General features: G+C 40.1%; 1 protein-coding gene across 1 annotated transcript in view; it reads left to right on the top strand.

Moving 5' to 3' along the window:
- Positions 1–6,702: 6,702 nt before the first annotated feature.
- The window catches only part of PDE2A (phosphodiesterase 2A), a 376,017-nt gene continuing 363,203 nt past the window's right edge, over positions 6,703–19,516 (top strand). Inside the window, exons 1-2 of the mRNA XM_068112452.2 lie at positions 6,703–6,841; positions 14,763–14,853. Of these exons, the coding sequence (XP_067968553.2) occupies positions 6,765–6,841; positions 14,763–14,853 (168 nt within the window). The 5' untranslated portion in view covers positions 6,703–6,764. The remainder of the gene's footprint in view (positions 6,842–14,762; positions 14,854–19,516) is intronic.

The following is a 19,516-nucleotide window of genomic DNA, read 5'->3' as shown; positions in this document are numbered from 1 at the left end:
GGATGGTGTACACGTTTGTGTTTGAGCTGTGTCTAGTGTGGGTCGTATTCTGCAACTGATTGGTGCATTGCACAGGAAGCGCGTTGCATCACAAAGGGCATGCTGTACTTCGGATGGACTGGACGTTAAGCTGGGTATCCCATCAGATATAACGTCAGTTGATGGACATAAATGTCTCACAATGTCTTTCATGAAGAGTTTATGAGTTATTGCAAAAACTCTGATAAAATTACATGTCCCTGCCCACTTCAGTCACATGTCAGGCCAACAGTTTCCCGGTAGGGATGGGTTGGATGGGTGATGAGCTGTGCTCGGTTTCCTCCAGACGCGGCGCTTCACATTCAGGCCAAAGAGTTCAATTTGCGTCTCATCAGACCACAGAATATTTAGCCTCATGTTCTCAGAGCCTTTCACGTTCCTTTTTGCAAACTCCAGGTTTTCTGCCATGTGCCTTTTTCTCAAGAATGGCTTCCATCTGGCCACTCTCCCATAAAGACAAGATTTGTGAAGAGTTGCAGAGATTGTTGTCCATCCGGCAGGTTCCCCCATCTCAGCCAGGGAACTCTGTAGCTCTGTCAGAGTAGTCATTGGGTTATTGGTCACCTCCCTGACCAAGGTCCTTCTTTTACCCGGTTGCTCAATTTGGTTGGATGGTAACCTCGACGAAGAGTCTGAGTAGTTCCATATTATTTCCCTTTTCTAATGATGGAGCTCACAGTGCTCTTGGGAACTTTCAACACTCTAGAACTTGTTTGATACCCTTCCCCAGATCTATGACTCCTCACAATCCTATGTCGGAGTTGTACGATCAGTTATTTGGACTTCATGGTAGATTTTCTGCTCTGACGTGTACTGTCACCTGTGGAACCTTACAGTCACGTGAAAAAGTAAGTACACCCCATGTAAAATGTTGACTTTTTCAACATTTTTCAACATACAGCTATTTGATCTTCATTTCGACAATATTGATAGATAAAGGTGATAAAATATAACAAATATCATGAAACATTTACATTTTGTAGTCCATTGTATAATTTAAATAAATATAATTGCAAATTTTGCATGTGGAAAAAGTAAGTACACCCTTGGCTCGAATAGGTGGTATTGCCCCCTTTGGCAGAAACAACCTCAAGTAGGCGTTTCTTATAACTGTCTACCAGTCTCTGACATCGACTGGGAGAAATGTTTGCGCACTCCTCCATGCAGAATTCTTTCAGCTGTGCGATGTTTGAGGGGGTTCTTGCATGCACAGCTCGTTTCAAATCCCCCCGCATCTCGATGGGATTTAGATCCGGGCTTTGACTTGACCATTCCAGAACCCTCCATTTCTTTCTTTTCAGCCATTCCTTGGTGGATTTACTGGTATGTTAAGGGTCATTGTCATGTTGCAAGGTGCACCTTCGGTTGAGCTTCAACTTTCCGACAGATGGCCTCACATTATCCTCAAGCACCCTCTGGTACAATGAAGAATTCATCGTGGATTCTATGATGGTGAGCTGCCCAGGCCGTGATGCAGCAAAGCTGTCCCAAACCATAATATTTCCACCACCATGCTTTACAGTTGGTATCAGGTTCTTGTGGTCAAATGCTGTCTTTCGTTTTCGCCAAACATGTCTTCTGGTACTGTGGCCAAATAGCTCTACCTTTGACTCATCTGTCCAGAGCACATTGTTCCAGAAGTACTGGTCATTGCCGAGGTGTTCATTGGCAAACTTTAGTCTTACCCTGATGTTCTTTCTGGACAGCAAAGGTTTCCTCCTGGCACACCTCCCATGTATACACAAAGAATTAAGTTAAGCACACCCCCCGTTTTTTTACAACCTCGCACATTACAAGTTTGTTGTCGTCAAAACAGTGTAATATACCCATGATATTGCTATATTTTCTGGAGAAGTGATATTATGGTCACATAAAAACATAACAATCATGCCGTTTTCAATATTTTATTCTGAATAATTTAAGGTGAACTTTTTTGGGAATTTTAGGCATATTTTCACCTCAATTTAAGTATGGAGCTATAGGTCCATCACGGACAGTGTGGATGACGTTTATGTTTTCTAACGTACAGTCATTGTTCTGAGAAGACCTCTAGCGATCTTTGCGTCAATAACGTGTGTAGGACCCACGTGATCGGATCACTGACTCAACCCTACGTCTCATAGACCCTGTAAGCCGTCGTATGCGTTGCTGTGGCAGGTTGTTCCATTCCCGATGTAATGCACGTTCCAATTCATCCAGATTGGCTATTGGAGGGACCATCTTCGCAATTTGCATTACGTGCATTACGTGCATTACGTGAATTGGAACGTGCATTACATCGGGAATGGAACAACCTGCCACAGCAACGCATACGACGGCTTACAGGGTCTATGCGACGTAGGGTTGAGTCAGTGATCCGATCACGTGGGTCCTACACACGTTATTGACGCAAAGATCGCTAGAGGTCTTCTCAGAACAATGACTGTACGTTAGAAAACATAAACGTCATCCACACTGTCCGTGATGGACCTATAGCTCCATACTTAAATTGAGGTGAAAATATGCCTAAAATTCCCAAAAAAGTTCACCTTAAATTATTCAGAATAAAATATTGAAAACGGCATGATTGTTATGTTTTTATGTGACCATAATATCACTTCTCCAGAAAATATAGCAATATCATGGGTATATTACACTGTTTTGACGACAACAAACTTGTAATGTGCGAGGTTGTAAAAAAACGGGGGGGGGTGCTTAACTTAATTCTTTGTGTATAGATCAAATTTGTGCAGCCTCTTTCTAATGGTAGACTCGTGCACTTTGACATCAACAGTGGCAAGAGCTACCTGTAGGTCCCGTGATTATATTCTCGGGTTCTTAGAGACTTCTTTCAGCATCTTGCGGTCTGCTCTCGGGCTGAACTTGCTGGGGCGGCCTGGCCTGAACAAGTTGGCAGTTGTTTGGAGTCTTCTCCACTTGTAGATGTTATTCCGGACAGTCGAATGATTGACTTCAAATTGTTTGGAGATCTTTTTAAATCCCTTCCCAGACTCGTAGGCATCTATAACCTTCTTTCTGAAGGCCTCAGAGAGCTCTTTTGATCTCGGCACGGTGACGCCACAAACCTCAACAACAAAGAGCAAACCAAACTAAATGTCTGAGGTTTAAATGAGACAGGCTCCTCCAAGATCCTCTCTGATGATGTTCTAATCATTTGCACCTGAGCTGGTGCACCTGATTCTAATTTTAGGTATTTGAAGTAGTGATAAATGTAGGGGTGTACTTACTTTTTCCACATGCGAAATTTGCATTTATGTTTATTTAAATTATACAATGGACTACAAAATGTAAATGTTTCATGATATTTGTTATATTATATCACCTTTATCTATCAATATTGTTGAAATGAAGATCAAATATCTGTATGTTGAAATATGTTGAAAAAGTCAAATCTTTACATGGGGTGTACTTACTTTTTCACGTGACTGTATATAGAAAGATGTTTTTTTTACCTCCGCCACCAAAGCTGGATGGAGGTTATGTTTTCACCCCTGTTTGTCTGTCCGTTTGTGAACAATACATCTCAAATAGTTGTGGACGGATTCGGACGAAATTTGGCGCACATATAGTGTATGTGACAAGGACGAAATGATTAGATTTTGGTGAAGATCCGGATTCGGTTCCGGCTACTAGAATTTTAAAAGTGATTCTTCACCATTGGGAGATAGGGTCAAAAACGATACATAGCAGGATATCTCAAAAAGTTGTGGACGGATTTGGACGAAACTTGTTGGACAGGTTGGGTGTGTGACAAGGAAGAATCGATTCAACTTCGGTGAAGATCTGAATATGGATTCGGATATGAGAATTATTTAATTTTTTAAGTGATTCTTCACCATTGGGAGATTTGGCCAAAAACGATACATAGCAGGATATCTCAAAAAGTTGTGGATGGATTTGGACGAAACTTGGAGGACACGTTGAGTGTGTGACAAGTAAGAATCGATTCAATTTTGGTGAAGATCCGGATTCGGATCCAGCTAATAGAATTTTTAAAGTGATTGTTCACCATTGAGTGACATGGCCAACCAGGCGGTGGTATGCTCTCTACTGACTGCTGTTCTAGTTACCTCCGCCACAAAAGGTGGATGGAGGTTATGTTTTTACCCTATGTCTGTCTGTCTGTTTGTCCGTTTGTGAACAAGATATCTCAAAACGTTGTTGACACACAAATTTGTAAGTAACACAAATTGAGGATATTATCCCTATCACATTCATTTATAGATTCATTATGTTGGATCTAATTCTCCCTTTTCCCACTGCTATAAGGAAGAACAGTAGCTCTTATAAGTCTTTGTAATAGCTCATTAAATTTACCCAGCATTGAAGAATTTATTTACTATCCATTTCCCTTCTGTTTACCAGTAACTTTGTTTAAACTCCATAACTTAATTTGATAAATCCCGTGTGTACAGCTACCACTTATTGAAACCCCTACTGTTGTAGAAAATATCCAAATAAGTGGTTGTATGCTCCCTGAAAAGTTGCTCATCCATTTCATGCAACTAGTGAATACTACTGACACCAGTATGCCAATATAGGTGTGGCAGATTAACAAAATATGTTGCAGGTACACGTAACATCGTGTTCTGAGTGTAAAAAATATATATAACAGTGCGTTCACGTCTGCCCCTCGGTTTTAAGATTCACAATGCATTCCGTTTTAAAACTCACAATAGTTCAATTCAACAAAATTGTCTTTACTATCTGCCCATATCATCTATGCCTAAGACACATCCATACATACAGCACAATTTATATGCTGATAAAGGTCAAGTTTATATATGTAAAAATCCATGAGCAGAGTACTCTGGAAAGTCAGTGTAAGACCACTTCCAACTTTGGCTAATTTTGTACCCACTCATTTTGTTTATGAAGCTCCTATCCATAAATAGCTGTTATTCTCATATAAATTCTATCAAAAATGGAATCCCAAAATTACTCACAATTTTACTATTAATTAATGGCTGCTCATAACCTAGCACATCAAATCTGTATATTCCATCGCCCTTGACAAAAGAGATAATGTTCATAATCAAATTATATTCCTATTTTATTTTAAGAATTTTCTGAATATTCTTATAAGATTGACACACAAAACAAAAAAAACATTGACACACAAACATACACAAACCCAAGCATTATGTATATTTGTTTGCATTGGAACCATCATTAACAGATCAAGATGGGTGTCAATTTCATTTCAATTTCGTAAAATGTATCCTTTAATTTTAGAAACGCTAATACACAAATAGACAAAAAGTTTATTTTTTAGAAAACCCCTATAATGTCACATTGAAATTACCCTTTTTTGGTCCCACAATAATTTATCCAAATTTGACAATACATCTATTTACATGTCAGTCGACCACTGACCTATCAGCATGCAAAATAATAGTCCAAAATGCCCACCTGATGATCATGTGACGCTTGTCACTGGTTTCCAAAAAATTTTGCAAAGCAATGTTCCACACTTTGGTAATTGTTTTGTTGTAAAAAATTGTTTTGCCCAAAATACTCCCTAAAACGACATTTATAATTGGCAAATATGAGGCTTCCAGAATGAACTCTAATTCTGGATCTTTTAATTCATGTTCCAAAAAAAACCCAATTTTGGCATTTAATCAATTAATTATTAATTTGCTAATAAGCAAAAGTAAAATTAATTCTTGCTCCGAAAATTTTTGAGACAAGAAGCATCAACAGTTATTCATGTTGGTCTGATGATTTAATCTGTTGAGGCCTGTCGTCATTTGAGATCTGCAGCAATGAAGGCCTAATCGTTATCTGAGGTACCGGTGAGCACTGGTACCCTTGATCTTGGTTCGTCCTATGAACTAGTCTTCCTATTTGAATATGGACAACGTCGTTTCCAGTGTCCAATATTTCCACAATTAAAACATCGATGTCTGTCATTGGCTGGTTTGTCCACCTGTTCACTTGTATTTCTAGGCTGCATCTCTTGGTTTCTGGGTTGCCACTCCACTTTCTGGTTACCTCCTACTGCATTGTTGCGTTGTTGCCCAGAAAACCTATTGCGTTGATTCGTAGTCATCAGGGCTTGAGTCTGTAGTTGCATCAATTTCTCGGCATTTACAGCACTATTTCTGGCTTGAATCCGCTGATGATGCAAAGCGTAATTCAATATTTCTTGCCGATGTTGTTGCTCCGCGTAAAGATGTTTAAGCGTCCACGACGCCTCTGTCCAGGGTGCTGCGAGCGCTCGCCTGCTGGTGTCGCTGCAAGTGGAGCATCGTGGTCTCCATGACTTGCGTCGATCATAGAACGAGATCGGACCCAGGCGGACATGCATCGCTCGGTTTTCAGATGTGCCGCCAACATCGGTGAACCCACCATGTCTTATTTATGTTCCGTGCACCACGTAGCCCGTCCGCGTCGACCCGCCAAGAGTAGACCCCCTTCGGGGGGCGCAACCTTCCGTGAACGCCTCAAGGTGGTCTACATGGCGGTGCTCGCTCCTAATGGTCCGACCGCTTGACCGCCCGCGGGGCTTACGCACTCCAGGGAGCCGACACGCCCCCAGCGCAGCAGCCCGCGCTCTTCTCCCGCCACTCCTCTGCTACCCACGGTCCTCGCCACCCACTCCTTACCCACATCTGATTCCCTTCCTCCATCTCCTGCTTGCCTTTCCTCACGAAGACGCCGCCGCGGCTCCACCTGAGAAACTCCGGCGGCTCTAACCGGCCGTTGCTTCGATTAAAGGGATGGGCCAGACGTGCGGACACTCCTTCCTGTGCCGTAGCGAGCAGCACCAGCAGCACAAGTGTCGATGTGACAATCGGTGAGTGCTCGCACCACTCTCCCCGAACACCACGTACGCGACCCCGCTCACGCTGGTCCTTTACATATACCGCTCCAAACCGCCATTGATCGTCGCGAAAAGGACTACGGATGTTGGTGTCACGGTGCAGCAGAGCGGACCCCATGAGCAAACATGCGGGCGTGCGTCTCTTCCCAAAGTATTCATCTTCCACGAGCCAATGATTTGTGTTAAAAATAGAAATCACGGCAAACAGCTGATCGGCATACAAAAGGTATTCGATTGTAAACGAACATGAGTCGCAGCATGTCGTCTATAATTAAAATGGGGCCTTTCAAAGCCGATATAGTCTAGTCGTGCGCTCACTCGGATGCTCAAACAGCTTCGTTTTTATCGCATCTCCCACGCAACCGCACCAGATATCATTTGAACTCGAAACAGTGCAGTTCGATTGGAACCCGTGTGCTTCCCCCATCAAATACCCTGAGTGTTCATAACATATATGACTTGAGTGATAAATGATGCGGATCTGATCCGAGGAGCGGTTATGGACAAGATGTCCTGATGCGGCTTCCCCAAGCACGTGCCATGGAAACGTTCAGGTATCCAATTAGCGATTCCATCTCTTGTTCAAGTTCACCGACTATCTTAATAAAGGAAAAATTAATTACTTTTAATAATTGAGCTTTATTACATCGTGAGTGTGTGTGCCTGTATAGCGGATATAAATCTCAGCAACACGTGCGCTCCAAAAAGTTTTATTTCAGAAATCTCAGCAACTCGTGGGCTCCATCAAATTTTATGTTAGAAATCTCAGCAACTCGTGGGTTCCATCAAATATTATGTTAGAAATCTCAGCAACTCGTGGGCTCCATCAAATTTTATGTTAGAAATCTCAGCAACTCGTGGGCTCCATCAAATTTTATGTTAGAAATCTCAGCAACTCGTGGGCTCCATCAAATTTTATGTTAAAAATCTCAGCAACTCGTGGGCTCCATCAAATGTTATGTTAGAAATCTCAGCAATTTGTGGGCGACATCAAATTTTATTTTAGAAATCTCAGCAACTTGTGGGTTCCATCAAATATTATGTTAGAAATCTCAGCAACTCGTGGGCTTCATAAAGTTTTATTTTAGAAATCTCAGCAACTCGTGGGCTCCATCAAGTTTTATTTTAGAAATCTCAGCAACTCGTGGGCTCCATCAAGTTTTATTTTAGAAATCTCAGCAACTCGTGGGCTCCATCAAATATTATGTTAGAAATCTCAGCAATTTGTGGGCAACATCAAATTTTATTTTAGAAATCTCAGCAACTTGTGGGTTCCATCAAATATTATGTTAGAAATCTCAGCAACTCGTGGGCTACATCAAATTTTATATTAGAAATCTCAGCAACTCGTGGGCTACATCAAATATTATGTTAGAAATCTCAGCAACTCGTTGGCTTCATAAAGTTTTATTTCAGAAATCTCAGCAACTCGTGGGCTCCATCAAGTTTTATTTTAGAAATCTCAGCAACTCGTGAGCTCCATCAAGTTTTATTTTAGAAATCTCAGCAACTCGTGGGCTCCATCAAATATTATGTTAGAAATCTCAGCAACTCGTGGGCTCCATCAAATATTATGTTAGAAATCTCAGCAATTTGTGGGCGACATCAAATTTTATTTTAGAAATCTCAGCAACTTGTGGGTTCCATCAAATATTATGTTAGAAATCTCAGCAACTCGTGGGCAACATCAAATTTTATATTAGAAATCTCACCAACTCGTGGGCTCCATGAAGTTTTATTTTAGAAATCTCAGCAACTCGTGGGCGACATAAAGTATTATTTAAGAAATCTCAGCAACTTGTGGGCTACATCACGTTTTATTTTAGAAATCTCAGCAACTCGTGGGCGACATAAAGTTTTATTTTAGAAATCTCAGCAACTCGTGGGCGACATAAAGTTTTATTTTAGAAATCTCAGCAACTCGTGGGCGCAATCAAGTTTTATTTTAGAAATCTCAGCAACTCGTGGGCTACATAAAGTTTTATTTTAGAAATCTCAGCAACTCGTGGGCTCAATCAAGTTTTATTTTAGAAATCTCAGCAACTCGTGGGCTCCATCAAATATTATGTTAGAAATCTCAGCAACTCGTGGGCTACATCAAATATTATGTTACAAATCTCAGCAACTCGTGGGCTACATCAAATATTATGTTAGAAATCTCAGCAACTCGTGGGTAGCATATAGTTTTATTTTAGAAATCTCAGCAACTCATGGACTACATATAGTTTTATTTTAGAAATCTCAGCAACTCGTGGGCTACATAAAGTTTTATTTCAGAAATCTCAGCAACTCGTGGGCGACATAGTTTTATTTGAGAAATCTCAGCAACTCGTGGGCTCCATCAAATATTATGTTAGAAATCTCAGCAACTCGCGGGCTCCATCAAATATTATGTTAAAAATCTCAGCAACTCGTGGGCTACATCAAATATTATGTTAGAAATCTCAGCAACTCGTTGGCTTCATAAAGTTTTATTTTAGAAACCTCAGCAACTCGTGGGCTCCATCAAGTTTTATTTTAGAAATCTCAGCAACTCGTGGGCTCCATCAAATTTTATTTTAGAAATCTCAGCAACTCGTGGGCTCCATCAAATATTATGTTAGAAATCTCAGCAACTCGTGGGCTCCATCAAATATTATGTTAGAAATCTCAGCAATTTGTGGGCGACATCAAATTTTATTTTAGAAATCTCAGCAACTTGTGGGTTCCATCAAATATTATGTTAGAAATCTCAGCAACTCGTGGGCTACATCAAATTTTATATTAGAAATCTCACCAACTCGTGGGCTCCATGAAGTTTTATTTTAGAAATCTCAGCAACTCGTGGGCGACATAAAGTATTATTTAAGAAATCTCAGCAACTTGTGGGCTACATCACGTTTTATTTTAGAAATCTCAGCAACTCGTGGGCTACATGAAGTTTTATTTCAGATATCTCAGCAACTCATGCGCTCCATCAAGTTTTATTTTAGAAATCTCAGCAACTCGTGGGCGACATAAAGTTTTATTTTAGAAATCTCAGCAACTCGTGGGCGCAATCAAGTTTTATTTTAGAAATCTCAGCAACTCGTGGGCTACATAAAGTTTTATTTTAGAAATCTCAGCAACTCGTGGGCTCAATCAAGTTTTATTTTAGAAATCTCAGCAACTCGTGGGCTCCATCAAATATTATGTTAGAAATCTCAGCAACTCGTGGGCTACATCAAATATTATGTTAGAAATCTCAGCAACTCGTGGGCTACATCAAATATTATGTTAGAAATCTCAGCAACTCGTGGGTAGCATATAGTTTTATTTTAGAAATCTCAGCAACTCATGGACTACATATAGTTTTATTTCAGAAATCTCAGCAACTCGTGGGCTACATCAAATATTATGTTAGAAATCTCAGCAACTCGTGGGTAGCATATAGTTTTATTTTAGAAATCTCAGCAACTCATGGACTACATATAGTTTTATTTCAGAAATCTCAGCAACTCGTGGACTCCATCAAATATTATGTTAGAAATCTCAGCAACTCGTGGGCTCAATCAAATATTATGTTAGAAATCTCAGCAACTCGTGGGCTCCATCAAGTTTTATTTTAGAAATCTCAGCAACTCGTGGACTCCATCAAATATTATGTTAGAAATCTCAGCAAATCGTGGGCCCCGTCAAATATAATGTTAGAAATCTCAGCAACTCGTGGGCGACATAAAGTTTTATTTTAGAAATCTCAGCAACTCATGGGCGACATCAAGTTTTATTTTAGATTTCTCAGCAAATCGTGGGCTACGTAAAGCTTTATTTTGGAAATCTCAGCAACTCGTGGGCTACATCAAATTTTATTTTAGAAATCTCAGCAACTCATGAGCTACCTAAAGTTTTATTTCAGAAATCTCAGCAACTCGTAGGCTACATAAAGTTTTATTTTAGAAATCTCAGCAACTCGTTGGCGACAAAAAGTTTTATTTTAGAAATCTCAGCAACTCGTGGGCTCCATCAAATATTATGTTAGAAATCTCAGCAACTTGTGGGCTACATCAAATATTATGTTAAAAATCTCACCAACTTGTGGGCTCCATCATGTTTTATTTTAGAAATCAAAGCAACTCATGGGCAACATCAAGTTTTATTTTAGAAATCTCAGCAACTCTTGGGCTACATAAGTTTTATTTTAGAAATCTCAGCAAGTCGTGGGTGACATAAAGTTTTATTTTAGAAATCTCAGCAACTCGTGGGCTACATAAAGTTTTATTTTAGAAATCTCAGCAACTCGTGGGCTACATCAAATTTTATGTAAAAAATCTCACCAACTCGTGGATTCCATCAAGTTTTATTTTCGAAATCTCAGCAACTTGTGGGCTACATCAAGTTTTATTTTAGAAATCTCAGCAACTCGTGGGCTACATAAGTTTTATTTTAGAAATCTCAGCAACTCGTGGGCGACATCAAGTTTTATTTTAGAAATCTCAGCAACTCGTGGGCTACACAAAGTTTTATTTTAGAAATCTCAGCAACTCGTGGGCTACATCAAATTTATTTTAGAAATCTCAGCAACTCGTGGGCTACATAAAGTTTTATTTTAGAAATCTCAGCAACTCGTGGGCTACATCAAATTTTATTTTAGAAATCTCAGCAACTCGTGGGCGACATAAAGTTTTATTTTAGAAATCTCAGCAACTCGTGGGCGACATCATGTTTTATTTTTGAAATCTCAGCAACTCGTGGGCTACGTAAGTTTTATTTTAGAAATCTCAGCAACTAGTGGGCGACATAAAGTTTTATTTTCGAAATCTCAGCAACTCGTGGGCGACATCAAGTTTTATTTTAGAAATCTCAGCAACTCGTGGGCTACATTGTTTTATTTTAGAAATCTCAGCAACTCGTGGGCGACATCAAGTTTTATTTTAGAAATCTCAGCAACTCGTGGGCGACATAAAGTTTTATTTTAGAAATCTCAGCAACTTGTGGGCTACATAAAGTTATATTTTAGAAATGTCAGCAACTCGTGGGCTCCATAAAGTTTTATTTTAGAAATCCCAGCAACTCGTGGGCGACATAAAGTTTGAATTTAGAAATCTCAGCGACTCGTGGGCTCCATCAAGTTTTATTTTTGAAATCTCAGTGACTCGTCTACATTTAGTTTATGTGTCTCAATCATATTTATATGTCTAGATCAAGTTTAAGTGTCTTCATCAAGTTTTATTGCCTTCTTCATTATATTTTATTTATCAATTATTTTTTTAATCAAGTATTATTGTCTCCATAGTTTTATTGTCTCCTTTAAGTTTTACTGTCTCTATTCAGGTTAACTGTCTCCATAAAGTTATATTTTTTAAATCATGTTTCATTGTCTCCATAGTTTTCTTTCTCCTTTATGTTTTTTCATCACCATCATGGTTAAATGTCTGCCATTTTACAGTCAACATCAAATTTGTTGTCTACATCTGCTTTACTGTCAATATCAAATTTTATTGTCAACATCAACTTTACTGTCTACATCAAGTTTTGTTGTCAACATCAATTATGCTGTCTATATCAAGTTTTGTTGAGAACATCAACTTAACTGTCTACATCAAGTTTTGTTGTGAACATCAACTTTACTGTCAACATCAAGTTTTATTGTCAACATCAACTTTTCTGTCTACTTCAAGTTTTATTGTCAGCATCAACTATACTGTCTACATCATGTTTTATTGTCAACATCAAATTAACTGTCTACATCAAGTTTTGTTGTGAACATCAACTTTACTGTCAACATAAAGTTTTATTGTCAACATCAACTTTTCTGTCGACATCAGGTTTTATTGTCAGCATCAACTATACTGCCTATATCAAGTTTTGTTGTCAACATCAACTGTACTGTCTATATCAAGTGTTGTTGTCAACATCAACTGTACTGTCTATATCAAGTTTTGTTGTCAACATCAACTTTTATGTCTACATCACGTTTATTTGTCAACATCAACTTTACTGTCTACATCAAGTTTTGTTGTCAACATCAACTATACTGTCTACATCAAGTTTTATTGTCAACATCAACTTTACTGTCTGCATCAAGTTTTGTTGTCAACATCAACTATACTGCCTATATCAAGTTTTGTTGTCAACAACAACTTTACTGTCTACATCAAGTTTTGTTGTCAACAACAACTTTACTGTCTACATCAAGTTTTGTTGTCAACAACAACTTTACTGTCTACATCAAGTTTTGTTGTCAACATCAGCTTTTCTGTCTACATCACGTTTTGTTGTCAACATCAACTTTACTGTCTGCATCAAGTTTTGTTGTCAACATCAACTATACTGCCTACATCAAGTTTTGTTGTCAACATCAACTTTGCTGTCTACATCACGTTTTGTTGTCAACATCAACTTTACTGTCTGCATCAAGTTTTGTTGTCAACATCAACTATACTGCCTACATCAAGTTTTGTTGTCAACATCAACTTTACTGTCTACATCAAGTTTTGTTGTCAACATCAACTTTTCTGTCTACATCACGTTTTGTTGTCAACATCAACTTTACTGTCTACATCATGTTTTGTTGTCAACATCAACTTTACTATCTACATCAAGTTTTGTTGTCAACATCAACTTTACTGTCTACATCGAGTTTTGTTGTCAACATCAACTTTACTGTCTACATCAAGTTTTGTTGTCAACATCAACTTTTCTGTCTACATCACGTTTTGTTGTCAACATCAACTTTACTGTCTACATCAAGTTTTGTTGTCAACATAAACTTTACTGTCGACTTCAAGTTTTGTTGTCAACATCAACGTTACTGTCTATATCAAGTTTTGTTATCAACATCAACTTTACTGTCTACATCAAGTTTTATTTTTTTTAAACAAGTAATTTATTGAAATCAAGTATTTTTGTCTCCATAGCTTTACAGTGTCGTTTTAAGTTTTACTGTCTCCATCTTGTTTAACTGTCTCCATCAAGTGTTGGTGTCTACAATAAGTGTTTGTGTCTACAATAACTTTACTGTCTCCATCAGATAGATATTGCTCGTCGAGTTTTACTGTCTTCATCAAGTTTAACTATCTGTATCATTTTATTTTTTTCCGTCATTATATAATGTGTCCATCAAGTTTTACTGTCTGCATAAAGTTTAACTGTCTCCATCAATTTGCAGCAGAATAATCGCAATAAAAGTTCAACCATTCACTTAATATAGCACACATGTTGGGTGAAGGTGAGGCCTACAATTTATATTTTTTATTAAATATACATTAGGGGCCTGAGTGATTAATTATTTCTGAACATCATGGTTTTCCTCTCGTGCGTGAAGAGCCCTGAGCAAAAGTAAGCGCAAGACAGGTGAACCATGAGTTTACATCTGGCGGATTTGCTTAGTATGACAGGTAAAGGATGTGACCGAGATGAGAAAATGACATTTGAATAGAAATCGCCGAACATTCTGTGTGTGTGTGTGCGTGATATGTATATATGTATTCACGTACATATAGTCGACAGAGAGGTTCGAGCATGTAACAATGCGCACTTATGACGCAGGTAATCGGTGTACAAGGCACGTACATTTTACAGGGAGCCGCAATGTCGAAAACCCACGCTGTACCGACCTTAATGGTGCTCGTTCAGCAGCGGCAAATCGTCCATCTGTGAGCGTCTAATTAATTGTCGATCTGAGCAGTGAGAGTGTGGCGGGATCGTGCGAGGCGTGGCGTGCCATCGCACGGCCGCACGCCGCCGTGCTTTGACGTCATAGCACGCACGGCTATAAGCGGGAGGGCGCGTCAAGGCGCCGCGAGCGTCAAACCGAGCGCCGCTCGCCCAAGCGGCGACGAGAGGTGAAGCTTGTCCAGTCCAAGTGGAGTCAAGTCGTCCGAGCAATGCTCCTTACTTTCCAGCACCTGCTCGTGGCTGTCGTGCGTTTCTGCAGACGGGCCTGCCGGGCTTCGGCCGAGGACACGCCGGGGGTCGCTCCTCCACGAGCTCTGAACGGCGACTTCACGCTGCCGGCGCCTTTGCAGGTGGGCAGGCGCTCCGTGTGCATCGCGCGCGGCACGACCCCGCACTCATCATGTGTTTTGTTGTAGGCCTACACTATACCCCATGCAATTGCACGTCACGCGCGTTTCATGCCTCCCACGGTGCCCCGGTGTGCTGGAATCCAATTTGACGACCACCCGAGACGGTTGTGGAGCGATGACCGCACGGGCATAGTGGTGGCAATTTGGCCGAGAGTAGTGGGAGTAGCAGGACCAGGTGATGCCAGTGCGCTCTCTCGCATCTCGAGATACGGGCAGCAAGTTGCGTCCAGCTGGGACTGTTCCGGCAATACATGGAACATGAACGCAACCGGATAAGCGAACAGAAGGTTTGCACAGGTTTACCCATGTGCACTACCTTCATGGAAAGCTTGGAGGGGAGGTGAAAAGGAAGGGTGGGGGTAGGTGAGGTTGGGAGTAATGAGATATCTCTATCTATATATATATATATATATATATATGCGCGCTTCGCAGTGCGCAAACAAGCCTGGTTTTGCCTTTGCCCACTTTGCAGGGCGCATTGTAATTCCGCACGCATGGGGATGCGGCTGCAGGGCGCTGCGTGCACGAGTCGCGTTTGCAGATGGAAGGACAACGCACGAAGCACACTCGCGTTTCACCAAACAACCACGTGGAAATTTTTTTTTGTTGGGTGCGAAGGGTTGTGGAGGGGAATTCACTGGGAAAGGAGGGGCTAAGGATGGAGGGAGAGTCGTGGGAATCTATTCCTTCCATCTTTGCTCCAATCCTCAATCTCTGGCTCCATCGATAATCGTGTGCTTGTTATTGTTCTAGCACTTGTTTTACAAGCCGAGTGCCGCCGATCATTCGCTCCCTTGTTGCAGGAGCAGGAGGAGCAACAGCACTCGCCATAGAGGGCGTGTGAGGCGACGGGAGCAAAATACCAAATAAATTAATAATAATAAATGTTATAGATCGCATCTCACACCAACTGGTCAAATTTCATACCAGGAGGTACAGCTAAACGAGTTGGTAAATTTACTGTTGCTTTCAACCAAGCCTCCCTTGGTGGCCAAAACACTATAACTCCGAGCGCGCTTTTTTATTGTATCGCAATTTATGAATCCAATTGCAGAAGTGCTCATGATCAGCAGGGATGTTGCCAATACATTCTGAGAATGTATTAAAAAAAAAAAAAACCTTTCCATTTCGCCAATTTGTTCAAAAACAATTCAGTGCCTGGTAAGTTGCGTACGCTTGTCCGCAAGTCCTGCACGCTGGAAAGGAAAAGATGCTCGAGCACGTTGGGCTTCTTGCGTTGTTTGGGAATTTGTTAATGGTGAAAAATGAACCCCTTGCAATGACAGATGAGGGAGCGATCGGTAGGCGAAAGGACGGTCCACCTTTCAGTGAAGGTTTTCGTTGATCCCATGGTTTTCAGGTGCAGAAACCCTCTGGAATTCGATTGCGCAAGGTGCTCTCCTCAAAATGGACAAGCCTAATTTCCATTCCATATCTGCATGGCTACCGGTACTCAATTTTACTGCACCATGCATGAATACACCAGGTCAGGAGGAGATGCCTTTGAACCCAGGTTCCATCTTGAGTCTTATTTTGACGAAGTGACTGTTGAGGAAACTACGACTGACTGGTCACAAAATAATTTGGGCTTGACAGTGGATATGTGCACTGTTTACCTGAATGTCACAGCCCTTGCGGTATTTGTAATCATTCATCCATGAAAACCAAAATATTTGCTCTGGACCTGTGAAGGTGCTCTGGTGTGTTGTGGTCATGTAATTCATTTCCACCTGCAATGACATTAGGGGACCGTAACTGCGCCAGTGAAAACTACCCTCAACCATTGCCTTCAGCAGTCTGTACTGTTGAAGTGATGGATGTCGGGTTCAGCACTTCATGAAAGTTCCACAACATCTGAACGTGCCAATTAAGGCAAAATTGTATACCTGGGACCACATGACCTTTGTGCTTTGGCCCATACTCCTCAATCTTAAGACTCGAGGCAGCACTACAAGTGCACTGTGTTGTTGTTTTTTTTAAGGAGAGCTGTTCCTATGACCCATAATTCATAGCTTCCAGAACTGTGTGCAGTGGAAATAGGTGTGCCTCGTCCAATGTTGATGGTTTCTTTGATCCATGCCCCTGGAAGTACATTTTTCAAGTGACGCCGTGACGTGTTGCTCACATCTACAAATTAAATTATTCACGATGCAGTTGGCTTTGGAAACACGGTGTTCTTAACACAGCCATTCCAGAAACATCCGAGATGTTTTTTTCAGATTAGACGTCAGAGTTAGTGTGATTAGTGTATTGTTCACAGTTGGTGTATAGTTCCATCCAATGATCGATACACATGGGAAAGGAGTGAATAGTGGAAAGACTATGGGCCTATCACTTCGCCATTGCCAACAGGTCGTTGGTCTCTCTGTCGTCTGGCTCATTTCTGGTCTTTCACCTTCTGCCCACTCCGTGTGTTGTCCACCTCAGGTATCTGCATGACGCATGCAGACCCCCTCCTCATGAAACACCCTAAATCCAGAACCCCTGCTCATGGAAGTGGAAGAAGAAAATCGAGTTGACAGGGGAGTAGCGGGGCAACAACTGGGCACAACCACCAAGGGAATAATGAACAGGAAAGGAAGAGAGTCAAGGGGGGGGCAACTCTGAAACCAGTAAGTAAGAGAGTTTGGATTATGAGGGTAATAAAGATCATGGGTCGGAATTGGGGATGACAAGATATGGCGGTCCACTGCTTGTTGAATTCCTGGAGGAAAGAGTGAGTCAGAACAGACTCTGGAAGGTGGTTCCATCGATGGGAGAAGTGAAGAATAAAACAAGTACAGATACATTCAAAGTACACCGCCCCCATGCCAAATAATTAAATATCCTCCAGTGCGGCATTGCCTGGGCGCCTTTGGCAATACCGCCGTGCAGCTCATAGAGACTGTATTTGGAGGGAGAGGTGCACAATATTTGATTGATTAATTGCATAATTAAAATCAATAAAAGATGGTCATAAAATATTTTCTTAATCAATTGGCTAATAGAATAACTAAACCACTAGTCCTTCATCTGAAGATGTAACTTTTAGAAATTGAATTAAATAAGTCATTAATAAAAAATTAAATAATTAATTGATTAATCAATAAATAATTAATCGAATAATTGATTAATCAATAAATCAAAAATACCCTTTATAGACAAATCACTTGGTCATTGTCATGTCCCAATATCAGCTTCCTAGCTCAAAGGTGCCTGAGATATTGGCCAGATGACAAAGAAAATAAATAAATGATTAATAATGAAAATAAATAAATAATAATCTTTAAAAAAATAAATAATTAATCAATTGCCTAATAGAACACATAAATCACCACCATGTCATCAGAATCTGTAACTAAAAAAAAAAAATTTTTAGTCATTAATCGAATAATTAAATAATTAATCGATTAATTGATTAATCAATAAATCAAAAATTTCCTTGACAGCCAAATCACTTGGTCATTGTCATGTCCAAATATCAGCTTCCGAACTCAAAAGGTGCCTGAGATGATGGCCAGAAGAGAAAGGAAATGTATAAGTACTTAATTAATCGCTAATAATTAAATAAGTAATCAATTGAGTGATTAAGCAATAAATCAAAAATATACTTTACAGCCAAATCACTTGGTCATTGTCATGTCCAAATATCAGCTTCCTAGCTCAAAAGGTGCCTGAGATATTGCCCAGATGATAAATAACAGAAATAAATAATTAATAATGAAGATAAATAAATAATAATCATAAAAATTAAATAATTAATCAATTCGCTCATAGAACACATAAACCACCACCATTTCATCAGAATCTGTAACTTTAAAAAAAAAAAGTCATTCATCGAATAATTAAATAATTAATCGATTAATTGATTAATCAATAAATAAAAAATAGCTTTTGCAGCCAAATCACTTGGTCAATGGCATGTCCAAATATCAGCTTCCTAACTCAAAAGGTGCCTGAGATAATGGGCAGAAGAGAAAGGAAATGTATAAGTACTTAATTAAACGCTAATAATTAAATAACTAATCAAAAAACAAAAAATACCGTTTTTGACAAAGTACTTTCTCACTATTGTGCTGAAATTTCAGCTTCCTAGCTCAAAGGATGGCTGAGATATCGCCCGGACAAACAAGAAAGAAAACAACCAGAGTGAAAACTGAGTACTCTCTTTCAGCGTGCGTCACTGCCAATGACGTTATGCCATAACTCCAATGACGCTATGATTGCCAATGACGTCATAACAGCAACGACGTTATGCAGCGCCTGGAGATGGCATAGGAAAGGAGCGGTGTACAATAGTTGATGTGTGCAGGCAGAGTGGATTTTGGAAGTTTAACCAGGAAGGGGTTACTGGAAGAACGCATGCATCCTGGAGTTTCTATGGCGGGTCAGAGGACAGACATATCAGAGGGAGCAATGTTGGAGAATGGACTGAAGAAAACAGAGAGACCACTGACCTGCCTGTGAAAGCAACAGGCCTTGTGCTTCCACTTCGTCATGACCCGATTGATATCACCTATTTGCTCCTTGTTTCCCATGATTGTTGTTCAATAGTTCCATACAATTATCAATACACATTGGAAAGGAGTGAATAGTGGAAAGACCATGGGCCTATCACTTCGCC

The sequence above is a fragment of the Myxine glutinosa genome, chromosome 4 (assembly GCF_964187855.1).
Source record: "Myxine glutinosa chromosome 4, kmMyxGlut1.1, whole genome shotgun sequence".
Lineage (NCBI taxonomy): Eukaryota > Metazoa > Chordata > Myxini > Myxiniformes > Myxinidae > Myxine > Myxine glutinosa.
This window is presented reverse-complemented; position numbering and strand designations above follow the sequence as displayed.